We start from the raw sequence: 14778 nt of genomic DNA on the forward strand, positions 1-14778 counted from the left end.
AAGAGAGTCACAGAATCATAGAGCAGTTTCAACTGGAAGAGACCTTCAAGACCACAGAGTCCAACCTTTGTCCTAGCCCTGTCAGCACCGCTAAGCCATGTCCCTCAGCACAACATCTATCCATTTGCTAAAACACCTCCAGGGATGGTGACTCAACCACCTCCCTGGGCAGCCTGTTCCAACAACTCCTTCAGTAAAGAAATTCTTCCTAATTTCCAACCTGAACCTCTCCTGGTGTAACTGAGGCCATTTCCCCTTGTCCTGTCACTCACCACTAGGCAGAACAGACCAACCCCTGCCTCTCTACAACCTCCTTTCAAGTAGTAGAGAGTGATGAGGTCTCCCCTTGATCTCCTCCAGGCTGAACAGCCCCAGATCCCTCAGCCATTCTTCATACGACTTGTGTTCTAAGCCCTTTACCAGCTTGGCAGCCGCCTCTGTACTCTCTCCAGCACCTCAGTGTCCCTCTTGGAGTGAGGGGCCCAAAACTGGACACGGCACTCGAGGTGTGGCCTCACCAAAGCTGAGCACAGGAGCATGATCACCTCCCTGCTCCTGCTGACAACACCATTCCTGACACAGGCCAGGATGCCGTTGGCCTTCTTGGCCACCTGGGCACACTGCTGGCTCATGTTCAGCCGGCCAGCTGTTAACACCTCTGCCTGGCAGCTCTCCAGCCGCTCCCCCCCAAGCCTGTAGCTCTGCTGGGGGTAGTTGTGGCCATGAGGACAGGTACTAGGATGGAGCCGTGTTCCACTTGTCCCCCACCTCCAGGCAGAGTGTGACCCTTTACTTGCTGTCCTCTGAGCCTCATTATCCAGCCAGGTTTTTACCCACCTCGTCTGTCCCAGTTGTGGCATCCAAACTGGGCCACAAGAATGTTTTGAGACAGTGTCTAAAGCCTTGCCAAAATCAACACCGGTAATAACCCCTGCTTTTCCCTCACCCAAAGATCCCATTGTTTATCAGGAGATAAAAACTGTGTTTAAAAATGCTATGTGTAACATAGATACATGTGTATATAAAATTACTTTTAAATTTATATGTTTTATGTGTACATTAATGTGTTTATGTAAGGTAGTGTATAGCAAACAATGTAGGTGGGAGATTTCTTAGATTTCTCCTTTTTTCATAGTGCAGGTTTTAATTCAGAGTTTGGGAAGAAATGTTCATATCTAATATTTTAACATTTGGAAGTACAGGAACCCTCATCCTCTGTTTTGTGACTTTGTAAGAGTAAGAGCTTACCTCAAAATTAAGGAAGATAATGTTTTAGGACATTTTGTGCATGTTTAGTTTAATTTTGTAACATTAAATTTCTGAGTCTGTCTTCTGTATACGAAAGGTTCAGTATTGCAAGTACTTGCAAAATTCCTGAGTTTTTCATGTATTGTGTGTGTTCCTCTGAGATCCACAACTTTACTGAAGTGGATCTGTGATGAGAAATAGCCAAATCTGACCACCAGAAGATAAAATAATCTTCTAGGTGTCATGATTTCTATGCAGTTCTGAGAGGCTTTATCGTTCTGCGTGTGTTTGTGTGTGTGTGTGTGTGTGTGTTGAGGGGAAGGGAGGGGAGGGGGCTGCTGGGGAGCGACATGTCTGGGACGTTGGGTGTGAACGTTCTGTGCTGAGCGACGATGAATCCGTCTGAGCCTGACTGTGCCCAACATGAAGGCTTCTACACTTGACCTGAGCTCAGAATGAAGTGTGCCATTTGAAAACCTCGGTTATGGATACCCGGCTGTGTGGTAATAGGGGTGCTTCATCCTAGGAAGTACTTTCCAAAGTAGGATCCATGAACTTTGGGCCAGAGGCTTTTGCGCAAGGAATACCCTGGGACTTATCTTCAACAATTTCCACTGGAAGTTTTTCAACTGGTGAAACGTTGGATGCCAGCCCTGTTGACACTGGTAAGCATTTGGGTGGTGTTGTTCATGTTAAAAGAAAATTGTGTATTCTCTTTATTTTGTAGCAGAATGGATCTAACTCACTGGGCATAAGTTCTTCTGAAGTAGGCTCATGTGGAACTTCACTTATGAGTAATTAGAAGAGCTTACAGAGTTGAGCATAACTGGAATGTGTTGTTATTTCCTTACGATTTTTTTACTTTTATAATAATTTAACCTCAGTGCCTCCACTTTGGCAAAGGATACTTTGAGTTTCACTAAGCAACGGTAACATTAGCAGTTTTCAAGTGGCAAAATTTTAAACCCAACTGATCCCCAAGTGATGCACAGAAGAAAACTTTCTAATCAGTGTATATGATGGATTGTTACAGGGCTGTGATTGTTATCTTGCTGTTAAGAGAATATTTCTAATATTTACTTGTCACCATAGTAATAAGTAATAATAATTTAATAAGAACTTATTTGTGAAAGTGTCATTTGAATGCTGTATTGAGTTTTGATAGCTTTTCTGAAATGTGTCTTCATTTCCCTTTCGCTTGCGACTGGGCTCTTGATCATAAAATTAAAAATAATTCCTGTATGATAAATACATAGTTGCTCCTCTAGATACTAACGTGGTCACTTGTGAGTATGGAAAAAGGGAGTTTGAAAGTGATTAAATAGTGACCTGTGGACTTACTTATTTTAAGGCTTAATATTGTGCTAATTTAACACATATCTGATCTCATAAATATATGTGTTGTTTATAAATCAGTTTTTGAGTTCTGCAGTTTTTACAGCCCTAGTCTTCAGTGATTCTTTTTAACCCATATATTCTAAACTGGAAGTGCTATTTTGAGTAATAAACTGCACAACACATGACAAAACCGTGTTTTAGTGACATGAAAAAAACTAAAACAAATTCTAAGAACATCTGTGTGTAGCTTTTCTTGGTAGTGGTTTTTTTTTTTGTTGTTATGCAAGGAAAGCACCAAAGATTTTGGTTACTCAGCTGCATGAATAAATTGAAGCCTGGCTGTGTCTTCACCATACACTCAGTGCTTTAATAATGACCTTTTGTTACAGCTTTGTGCAATTCTTCTGTAGGTATATAGACAAAGAGGGGTTGGTGCCTGAGCTGTGAACACTTTTTGGCTGCCTCACATTTCTTGTGTTGGTTTTAAGCATGAATAGAACTGCTGCACGATGTCATAAAGGTACAGAAGATCGCATTAGATTGACATGTTTATGTACAATAGGAGGTAAAAATGTGCTGCCTGGCATAAAATAACAGCGTTAATTCCTTTCTGGTTTCATTGTATCAATATTTCCTGAGTCTACATGCTCTGAGAGTGCTAAGCTGCACTGATGTTGTCAGTTTGAATTTGTGGAAATTTGTGGTAAGGTTTGTGGGAGTGTTTACAGGAGGCAATTAAAGAAACAAAACCCCCGAGCTCTGTACAAATATTTCAGGATGTTAAGCAGCGCCTTTTCAGATGACTTCATGTAAGTGGTTTATATGCAGATTGTGAACATCTAGCTTGCTGTTTCAGGATTATCTTCTGATGGTGCGGAAGGTGGAATTTTGAGAGAAGCAGCAAGCTGCTCTTGGAACTCCTCACCACCTCATACCTTGCAGCAAAGGAAAGAGAACTCGGCTGGAGCATCTGAAACTCGGTTGCCTGAAGCAGAGATGTACCCTTATAAAGGAAGTCAGATACAGCAGATCTTGGGGAAACATACCACAGGCTTGAACTCTTACTCAGAGGGCAAGACGCTTTTCCAAGGTATTTGCCATTTTAAAGCATTTTTGTGCTGTGATCTCGTACAGAATCACAGAATATTGGGGATTGGAAGGGACCCCTAGAGATCAGCTGGTCCAAACTCCCTGCCAGAGCAGGGTCACCCGAAGTAGCTCATGCAGGAACGTGTCCAGGCCAGTCTTGAAAGCCTCCAGAGATGAGACTCCACACCCTCTCTGGGCAGCCTGTGCCAGTGCTCCGTCACCCTCACAGTGAAAAAGTTTTTCCTTATGTTTCTGTGGAACCTCCTGTGCTCCAGTTTGCACCTGTTGCCCCTTGTCCTGTCCTTGGATGTCACTGAGAAGAAGAGTTTACTCAATGTTGTGTGTTAGTCTGTAGTTCTGGCTTGCATTTTGAAGTCAGTAAGGATTTGACCTGTGAGAACCCTGATGCTTTGGTGGTGTTCATGCTTTGCTTTATGTCCATGTCTGTATAGCATAGTGTAGTGCAAAAAAAAAAAAAGATAGCCTGATCAGCTATTTGTCTGATCATAGTCTTGTTCTGCGTGGCTGGGCCTGCTGGCATGGCCAGACTGTCTGTTATCTCTGTCAATTTTATCACTTGTTTATGCACAACTTTCTCTTCAGGCAGATAGGGAAGCTGTAAGATTTGGTTACTCACATAGGGTCACACAGATGGTGAAACACTGATGAGCAGGGTGGTGGGAGTTCTGTGTTCTCTAGAAGAATGTAACAATTCATGAGAATAAGAACTAAGAACATCTTTATGAAGATAACACCACTTCCCACTGGAATGTTTGAAAACTGGCAATCATACAATTATAGATTAATCTAGATCAAGGAGGACTTCTAAGTATATGATCCAGATTCTTCTTCCTGCTCACAACAGAGCCAACTTAGACCAGGTTCCTTAAGGTTTTGTCTAGGCAAAGTCTGAATACCTCCAAGAGGTATTCACCTCTGTATTATTTTTTTAAGCTTCTCTTTGAACATCGTGTCCTTCATCCTTCTTTGATTCATCCTTGTAACTCTTCACTGGTCTTGTTTCTGATGTGATCTCAAATGCTGAACAAAGAGTTTATGGACTTAAGCTTTTAATTTAAAAAAAAAAAATTGCATCAGTGTAGCACTTCCTTTGCTGCTTTTTATACCTGCATTGTATCAGAGGGAAATAACTGGATGTTGTAAAGAATAATTTCTTTTTTTAATACAAGCTAGTATTTGTACATTTGCAGACTTCTATATGCTTCAGTTAGTGTGTACAGAAGCAACGTGTGATATGTCTGGTTATTTTGAGGGGGGTTGGTTTGGGGGTTTTTTTTGTTTGTTTTAAAAATGACCTCTTTTCCTATAGCTCTAGCAGCTGAACCTGATTTTCCTGAAACGGAGAGACATTTTCTGACCTTCCATCACCAGCTCTTTCAGCCTTTGAAACCAAGTCTTGACTCTGATACTTCATCGTCCTGTTCTCAATACAGAGCCTCCCAAGACAGTAGAAAATTTAGCAAGGTACTACAGGAAGAAGCTCTGATAAAAGAAATACTTTGGCTTAACATTTCTGTAAGATTTAAATGTATAATCCTTATACTGTCTTCTCTTTAGAAGAAACACAATTGTAATTTTTTATATACTTAGAACTGGAAGTGGTTTTGCTGTAGCACAAATGTCACCCAAAAGTCAAATATTGCTTTTAATATTTTTTATTCTTTGTATTTCTGAGAAAATGAATATTAAAGCAATATTTTTCTTCTGCCACTAGACTTCAAAATTTTCAATGCAAAGTCAAGACGTGTCTGCGTTTCTTGAAGTGGGAAGCTCCAGTGTGGGTATAGGAAGGAGCAGTCTGCCTCCTAGTCCTGAACCAAACACCATCACGTCGGAGGAGGAGTCTGTTAAAGAACACGTTACGCCAGGTACGTACTGGATAGTCAGGGGAATGCTTGCAGAATCAACCTCGTGCCATTTCGTAAATACCGGCCCTTAAGGCAGGCTTGCGTTGAAACTGGGAAGGAGCTCTTTGCTTCTTCGTCAGCTCTGCTTTGAGATGTCTGAATTCTGCTGCTGCTCTCTCACACGCTGGCATCTCCACCTCCTTTCCTGGCTAGAACTCCTAAGCTGCGTGATGTTCTTTACTTCCTCAGCAGTTAGGACTTTGACACAGAAGCAGACCTGCATATTCGAGTCGCTGTAATGGATATTATGGTATTTATTACAAGAATCACTATGTTAATGAAGAAATATCAGCTCTGGCTGAAATTGTCAGTTTAAGAAATTTTCCAGATATTTTTTCAGGTATATCCATTGCCTTGCAAGTTTGGGGCAATTAAGGAAGTTTCATAAAATGAATAAGATTTTTTTTTTGAAGTTTGATAAAATGAAAAGGATTTTTTTTGAGGTATATGTTGTAGAATCTCTCTGATACTACTCCTTTTCTGTTTTCTGTTGTATCCTTCAAGAAACCATTGAATTTTTCTTTTCCACTGTGAAGCCACACCAAGAGGCATTATGTACTGCACCCAGGGATTTTTGGTCTGACTATAGAATTGCTTTAGCTATCTACATAATACAGGAAGAAAGAGGAAGGAATAGAAGTCGAGATTACGGTTAGCTCAGTTGGTTGAGCATGGTGCTGGTAACACCAAGGTTGCGGGTTCGATTCCTGTTCCGTCCCCATGTGCTGCCTGGTCTAGTCGAGAGGTGGCGTCCCTGCCCAAGACAGGGAGGTTGGATTAACTGATCTCTAAGGTCCCTTCCAGCCTAGGCCATTCTGTGATTTAGTAGATTAAGTTTATGATTCTGCAGCAGCGTTAACTGCAGCTCATAGGAGGAGAAGTAGTTTTAATGTTTTGCAGTTGAATTCAAATTAAACTGATATTTCCCTTATACCACAGAAAAGGACCAATCAGAAATTCCAAATGCAGCTGGTAGTAATATAAATATTTCTGAAGCTCTTATTTAGCAAGAATCGGGTGTTTCAGCATTTTAAGGTGCTCCACCAGCAAGCTGCACAGGAACAGGAAACAGCACAATATATTAAGCAACAGGTGGATTTATAATGTTCCTGGTCAGTCGTCTTTGTTATTTTCATATGTGTATGTACAGGCTTTGAAAATACACACTATTCATGTTTAAAGCTGCAAGCAACTACTCCGAGTCTATTATGCTTCTCTTTCTCTTCAGCTGGCAGATGCTGTTATTAAAAAAAGAAAAGTATTAAAAAATGCCAGAAGAGGCTTATTGCACTTTGAGACTACCAGTGATTGCAGCAAATAGCATTTAGGAAGCTCCCTTCTAATTTCAAAATATCTAAATTGCTTATAGAAATAATCTTTGTGCTTAAAATGTAACTGCAATATCTCCCCATCTCTTAAAATATTTTTATAACCCCAAACCAATTATTCTTGTGCTTTAAAAGGGAGGAGGAAAAAAAGCAGCAGGCTGAGCAAGTGAAAACTTATTTTGGGTTGTTAGTTCAAGGTAGGTCAATATGTAAGTCCATCATGTGGAGAACTTCGGTAGTCGTGGCTGAGGTTGCAGTGCAATTCCTCCGTCCCCGTCAACAACAATTTATCAGGAGACAGTATTCTTTATCCATGTAAAACTAGATATTTTCCACGTGTGAAAAGAATCTAAAAAGAAAAAAAAAAAAGGAAACCTTTAAATGTTGTGTGAGGTAGTGATGTAGTTCTGTGTGTGTGTATAAAAAGCCCTTTGGTGACATGATGCTGCAGTCGGTGTCACTAATTGCTTTCCCAGCAATTCAAAAGGTGATACCTAATCCTTCACTTTTCCCAGCCTCTTCTGGAAGAAATAGTACCTTGATTTGTACGTGCAGATCTAAAGGGAAAGATAACGTAGGGTGCAGTATTGTAACTTGTAGGGACAGCAGTTGTTGTTCCAGTTTAGGTGTTTTCTGCTTTGAAGAGTTTCTCCCCAAACACGGATGTTTTGGATTGTTTTCTTCAGAGACCCAAAAGTGTCTCAAAGGACTTTCATTTACGGAGTATAAGCTGTAAAGTCCGTTGACTGAGCACTGCCACAGAGTCTGTCCCTAAGCATATTCTAAGAAGCAACAAAAAGTGTTTCCTGAAGTTGATCTGTGTACGAAGGAATCATTTTATCTAATGTTATTGGTATTAACTTGAAGAAACTTAAGGAGGCTTTTTTAAACAGAATGTTTCTTCCTATTTACTAGACTTATTATACTGACAAGTCTTATCATGGAGAGCCTTTTTAAAGTTGAAATTCTGCTGTGCTAGCTGGAATTTTTGACTCTTGATAATTTTTTGGAACAGGATCTGAAGAATCTTTTCACCCACTGCAATTAGAATCTACACTGAGCGATTACTGTTCGAACGCTGATCAGGCAGCAGACCTTAAGGTGATGCTACAGAGATCTTTTGAACAGACCCCTGGGATTAAAAAACGGGGCAACGAGAGCTGTGTTTCATCTGCCAGAGAATACGAAGAACTGGCGAGAAATATGGAATGTATTCATCTCCAGTGGTCAGCGGAAGAACTGCAAACTGAAAGTCCAAACCCACTGAAAGAGCAAAAATCATTTCACCAGCGAAATACCACACCAGTTACAGTGGATGAAACTTTCCCTCAACACTTACTAAAAGAGGCTGTGTCTTCCGAAAAATCACCTCTGGAGGCATTTGATAAGGAGTATGTGAAGCTTCCTGAAATACCAGTTCATGCAGATGAAGCAAATAAAGCTGTGAAGATGGATCCTCGGTGTGATACAAATATAAAGGAGCCAGATCAAAGCTTGCCAGGCAGACAGAAATCTTCGAGGGTTCCCAGAGAAACCAACTTGGAAGACTCAGACATCCATTCACGTGCTGTCGCACAACAGAATGTCTCTTTCCTGGAAAGACATGAAAAACATTCCAGTTCTGTGTCCAGAAGCTCATGTCGTATTCCAGTCTGGGTGAGTAAAACAGATTTCCAAAAGCAGTAATTTGTGCAGGCTTTTTTTTTCTTTTGTTGTTGGGTTTTTCGTATTGTTGCACCCACTTATTTTAGACCTTTAGTATCTGAAAGCTTGGCAAAGGTTGATTTTTATTTTTTTTTAAAAAAAAAAGTTTAACAGTTTTAGTTTAAGACTTGAGTGTTGCCTGCACTTCTGCCCTACTGCTTCTTTCAGCTCATAGCTCATAATTAGAAATTTTTACACTGATGCCTTTTACAATTCATTTTCCAGGAGACCGCATCGGGGCGTGGTATCATGGAAGAACCTGAACTCACTCTCCTAAGCTCAAATGACATCAGTCTTGCAGAATCAGACACTGAACGCACAAACCAAGAGAAGATGAAAGATGGTGAAATCAGTGACCTGTCGTGTGTGGATCGGTCTGAATTTAATGGTTTTTCTGAGGTGAGTCTTATTATCTGATGTAATTCTGATTTTAACTTAGTCTTAACCCTAATAAGGAGTGGCCCAGCTGCAGCAGTTAATCCTCTGTAGCAAAACGAGGATGTCAGGGTTATCTGAGCTTAGCACATTCTGGGCTCATCCTCTTTTGATGTGTTCTCTAGACAGACCTAAAAGAACTTAGATTCGGGCTGTTCCTTAACATCACTACCTGCACAATCCAGAGTTTGCAAAGATTCTGCTGCTGTGAAAGAACCCTCTTGTGGGTGTCTGCAAGACTGAATTGTAGCCCGTTAAGCTGAAGATTTGAATGAGAGGAGAGGGCAGGATAGAACAAAAGCTACAAACCAAACAGGGAAAAAAGGAAATAAATCCCTCCACCAGAGGCACGTGGTAGTTGTTAAATTTGCGAGGGAAATAATTATTGGCTCGTCATTCTAACCATGGAAACGTGACAGTGCTGTGCTTTTTGTCATTTGCTTGTATAAAGCAAAGGCCACGAGTTACGGAAGGGCTGGTTTGTAACGACAGAATAGTTTGGGTGCCCAAGCGGTTAAGTCGTGCGCGTCTGTTCAGTGAAATGTTTCAGCTGCAGGAGGCATCAAGAGAAAATCGTGGAAGTGCCTGAGGACGGGTCTTCATAAAGTAATGGCCATGGGGGTGGCTCCTGTGGGGCAGGTGTCACCTTCCCACTGAGGGTGGGGAAGGAGTCGGAGCAGCAGGACTGATGGGGGAGAGGTAGAGAGAACAGGAGGAAGGGAAACACGCCTGTTGAGATGCAGTGGTGCGGCCCTGAATTAAAAAGCTACTTTCTAGAAACATCTGAAATTTTTTTAAGAACCCATTAAAACCCTTTGCTTGTTCTTAATGCTTACTACCAAGATCCATTTCTGATGGTTTTTGTCACATCTGCTATAAAGTCAGAAAACAGTCTTTTTATTTGCATCAGGTCTATGCTAGTGGTACTTCACGCAGATTTGGGGTATATTTTAAACATTTCCCATCACCGATTCCTTTTACAACAGGAGAAAGAATTTGTACTGCTCACGCCAGATGCCGATTATTCAGTGTGTGTGAGGCCTGAGAGTTCTTCTGAAGCCCCGAGTTCCAATGACAGTCACTCTCTGTCACATGAGACTGCAGGTAATTAATGTCTAACTTCAGTAACTTGAGATAGAGAAGGTCTTTATTTGTGATATTAAAATCATCGATAAGATACACCTCTCCTTTAGAAAACATAAAACATAGAGCTGCTTTAACTTAGGCAAGTGTGTCTTGCTGTTGAGGCTTGGCTTTTAGTACATTTGACCCAGGTTTACATGTGTCTTATTGACAAGGAAGTATTGGCACGTCTCTTCCTATGCCAGGCTGTCTTTTCTGAAAGTATCTACATTAGTATCTACACTACACTCCTTTTTTTTTTTTTTCCTGGTGTTGTAACTACTTAATTTTGAAAAGTTTTGTGGCTTGTTGTTATAGAGTTTATGCACCTTCAGTTGGTTTTTGTTTCCTGTTAGTTCTCAAGCTCTGTAGGCAAAGAATTATATTTTTTTCTGTTCCGATGATAGTGTGGAACATCGGATAAAAAATACTGCAATATTTTACTAAGATGAACGGCAGTGACATGAAGACAGGGACTGACAGAACCATGTGTGGGACTTCTCAGATCTTTGATCTGCTTTGAGGCATGACAACGCTTTTGATGCAGTATTTATTTCAGTGGTTGTAGTGGCAGCCCCGCATCTGGTCTGAATTGCTGCTTTTTTTTTGAGATTACTCGTCACTTACGACGTCATTCTCCTCCTGGTGGGATTTACAGAAGTAGTCAAGCTCAGCATTTTAGGGGGGATATGTTAAATGCACGGCTCGTTAGAGGTGATATTGCTCACGACAAGTGAGAAATGGTCAGACCTCTCGTTTCCTTTCACAGCGATGCTGCTGGACTTTGCATCTACCGCTGGAAGTTTGCAAGAATCTTTTTTAAAAAGAAAGAAGTGCTTTATCCAGAAATCTCTGAAAAGAGTAGAAGAAATAAAAAGTAAAGAGAGAGAAAGCAAAAAGCCAGAAGCCAGACCATTTCAAAGAGAAAAGTCTGAAAAAAAAACAGCAGGCAAAAGGGGTCTCTTCTTATCCCTGGTAGGTTTATCTGGGGACAGGACCCAGCATTAGGTGTCCCTTTAGTTGCTGTTTTATACTGAACAGTAGATTTCACATTTGTTTTGTCTTTGCAGACTTGGCATATTGCTTTCTCAGGGATGCAGAGGGTTTTTTCCCCCACTGTCTGGCTGCCGCTGCAGTTTGTAAAGGCCCTTTTTGGTCCTCTTTGTATTTTCACAATCTGCCCACACGTTTGTAATCATGAAGTGTCTGCAAATAATAGTTGTTTATCAAAGAACAACTGTATTAAGCAAACTGATGTGTCTGTGCTGTCTGTTAGCGGGGAGCTGGCAGCTGGCTGTGGAGGAGCACGGCTGGCTTGGAGTGCAGGCAGCAGCCTCAGGGGTGAGACCATGACGGTCGGTTTTTAACATGGGATGTCATCTCCACTGTGTCCACTCTGCTCACTTCTTCCTTTTTCCGTAATGTCATTTAAAAATCTTTGAAAACCTCTCGTGCTTTTGAGTGAGCTGGACTAGAGATTTTAATTTGTTTGACTTTTTTTTTTCGTTAGGAAGAAAAGGTGCAGTTGTCAACCAGCTGAAGAAAGTAGGAGAAGTGAAAGCGTCTTCTCCAGAGGACAGGAAGGCTGGAGAAATTGAAATGCACCAGCGGACTTCAAGGTATTGCATGAACGTGAGTGGGAGAAGCTTGGATTAAAAAAAACACAGGAATGAGTAGTTCACCTGTGGCCTGTGAAAGCTACTGGTTAGTTTGGGGGCTTTCAGCACAAAACTTTTAGAGAACCCAGTGCGTGTGGTGCCAGGACCTGCTGAGCCGTTCCCTGCAGAGCTGGCTGTAGGAAACCCGCCTGGCTGCCCGCTCGTTCCATCCTGCGAAGGCAGCTGTGCCGGTTTGGCATGAAACCAGACAGAATTCAAAGTAAAGTTCACAGTTGCACTTGGGCACCTACCAATGGTACGTGCAGTGAGTGCAGCTTGTGAACAGGGTGTGCGTTAGATGTGGCCAAAAAGGAATTTAAAGTGATTCCTTATTAATTTCTAGCAACTGGGATACTATAAACCCTTAAGCTTGTTAACTTTTTTCAGCTTTGTCACTTTCTTCCTGACAAAACTTTTTTTCCTGCTGTTTTGACAGACTCTGTAATCAGCTTGCAGAAGTAAAAATCAAAAGGCAAGAAAAAACAAGGCATGAAACTTATGCTAAGAACAGAGAAAAGGCCAAAGAGTTTCAAAAGGTAATAGCCTGCTGTGCTGTCATCCTGGCAGGTTAGTTATTTCACTGAGCATCTAATCTGAGACGCAGTTTTGTGACACGAGTATAACTGAACGTTGTGAGTACAACGCACTCTGGATTCTAAGTGAGGTTATGGGTATGTGCTACTTCAGACTTCCCTCGTGTCACTGCTGGGACTGAGCTGAAATTTTCTCTAGAGAGCACATGTGCCTCAGGCTGAACGTTGCTGGTGACTTGAGGTCGAGCAAAAAGACTGTTGGGGACTCCAGCTGCTAGAAAGCCGACTTGGCAAGAGTGGCAGAGTCTTTCTGAGTCCAAAAGTCAACTGAATTTCCATGAGGAGGAAGTGTGGCAGCGTAGGGAGAGCTTGGCTGTTTTGTTTGCTCAGAGTAGCTTCAGCTTCCACCTGAGCACACCTGAACTAAGGCTGCAAGCATCCCATCTGGGTTTGCCGACACTTGGTCTAGAACAAGGGCTCTAGGCCCAAATCCTGCCTTTTTGCACCAACAACCTCAATGTTTCTGTGGTGGAATAAATTGCTGCTGTTTTTATATTGTTCTGGATTCCCTAATTAACAGAGAATAAGGAAAATAAGCCTGCTTCCTCGCCTTGAAATCTGTAGGTTTGGAGCAGTAACCAAATTCCTTGTCCAGACTTGCATGATCCATCGCTGATGGTGTGAGCAGAACCTCCCTGTGCCTGCTGAACCACGCTGGTTTAAGTCACTTAAGCCACATCACTGTAGTCTTGTGCTTTTATTTTATTTGCAGAAAATGCTGGAAAAACTCCGAGCCAAGAAGCCCTGGAAAGGCCCATGACTGGCAGAAGGCTGGGCGACAAGGGCCAGCGCTGCTTTGGCACAAGCTGAGAGAGCACCAGGTGACACAGGCTCCACGAGGGTCACTGGGGTGCAGCGCACTCAGGTTATGCTGAGGTCATCACCACAGAAGCAATTAACCACTGCTTCAAACATGGATACACTGACATTGTGACAAGTCTTTTCTCATGTGCATTAGGGTATTAAGGGGAGATAATACTTTTATAATATATTTCATAATATATTTTTAGTATTTTCTAACTTGTATATAAAACATTTTCAAATAAACAGGATTTTTAAGAGTTGAATCCTCAGCATGCAAGACCATTTCTTCTGTAACGCTGAATTTTTTGTGTTACTGGCACTATGTGATTTTTAGATTTGGACATGTGGGTTCCTGGGGCCAGGAAGGTAGGAAGAGAATGAAAAGCTTATGCTGTTACCACTTCCAAATGTAGTCTATCCCAGGTTCGTGAGCTCCACCTCAGAGCTAAGTAACTGCATCATCAGGACAAATTCAAAGCTCACCTTTTGCTATAAAGTTAAATTTGGTTACCAGCAGGGGGAAGCGCAGGGCCAGTTCATTAACTCTGGCCCTGATCAAAATGCAGTAACAGCAATTAACCACAATTTATACTTGTCCTCACTGGTTTTTGTTTCAGTCCATGCTGCAGTTGCACGTAGTGCTAAAGCAATTTGTTACCTCCGCCTAAGCAAAGGGCAGAAAACAAAGCGCAGTATAGACGCCAGTTTTATTTAACTGCTGTGAGAGCCTGCACAGACTAAAAACCTTTCCCGAGCTTCAGCAGAGTTCAGTGACAGGGAAGTGAGAGAAAACAGCTGACAAAGAACCTTTTCCAGTCAAATTACAACTGGATACCCTCCATGCTCTTCCACAGGACTAAGCAGGCACCTCAGCATCCCTCCTCAGGCTTTGCCACATCTCCCAGGAGGGAAAAACAAGCACCTCACAGCTCAAAGGGCAGAGGCTACCTCTGCTTCCTAACCGGTTTCCAAACAACATGCACCATTTCAGTTAGCAAAGTAAGGGAAGTTAAAGTGAATGTTTAATTCTAAATTATTGGGATAAACACTCTGGATAAGGTTCTTTCTCTGTTTGGAAGAGCTGTGCCATTCTTTGCAGCAGAGTTCCAGCAACATCACCAGGACCTAAGAGAAGAAACACAACTATTTGCATTTTTACTCAGAAGAAAAAACATTTCAACCCTGCTGTCCTCCTCACCCCTGGCACAGCAGGGAACATGTGCATAGCTCCTCCCTTATTGAAATGTGGGCAAAGCTCCCTAATATCACAATTTTCTGTTTCCTTTAACTACTGACCGTGCCCACAGCATTCTTCCCCCCTTGCACTTCTCCTCTCCCTCACCCAGTTGTTCCAGGATTATCCACACTCAAGACTTCCATGCAGCCCTAGGAATGTCTCATATTGCCAAAAAGGAAACGGCAAATAAAGTAATGAGGCTGTCTCATGCCTGAGCTGTATCAACGTGTTGTCCAGCTTCACATGCTGCAAAAGCCAGCTGGTTTCAGAATGAAACCAAGCAGCCTCTTCCCT

At 41.9% G+C, this 14778-nt stretch overlaps 1 protein-coding gene across 1 annotated transcript in view; it reads left to right on the forward strand.

Moving 5' to 3' along the window:
• The window catches only part of LOC104281280 (centrosomal protein KIAA1731 homolog), a 38886-nt gene extending 25683 nt beyond the window's left edge, over positions 1-13203 (forward strand). The window contains 12 exon segments of the mRNA XM_009879226.1: positions 1775-1913; positions 3443-3676; positions 5006-5160; positions 5411-5564; positions 7947-8587; positions 8861-9034; positions 10057-10174; positions 10962-11134; positions 11137-11167; positions 11703-11811; positions 12287-12386; positions 13156-13203. Of these exon segments, the coding sequence (XP_009877528.1) occupies positions 1775-1913; positions 3443-3676; positions 5006-5160; positions 5411-5564; positions 7947-8587; positions 8861-9034; positions 10057-10174; positions 10962-11134; positions 11137-11167; positions 11703-11811; positions 12287-12386; positions 13156-13203 (2076 nt within the window).
• Positions 13204-14778: the final 1575 nt, after the last annotated feature.

The sequence above is a fragment of the Apaloderma vittatum genome, unplaced genomic scaffold (assembly GCF_000703405.1).
Source record: "Apaloderma vittatum isolate BGI_N311 unplaced genomic scaffold, ASM70340v1 scaffold3592, whole genome shotgun sequence".
Classification (NCBI taxonomy): Eukaryota; Metazoa; Chordata; class Aves; order Trogoniformes; family Trogonidae; genus Apaloderma; species Apaloderma vittatum.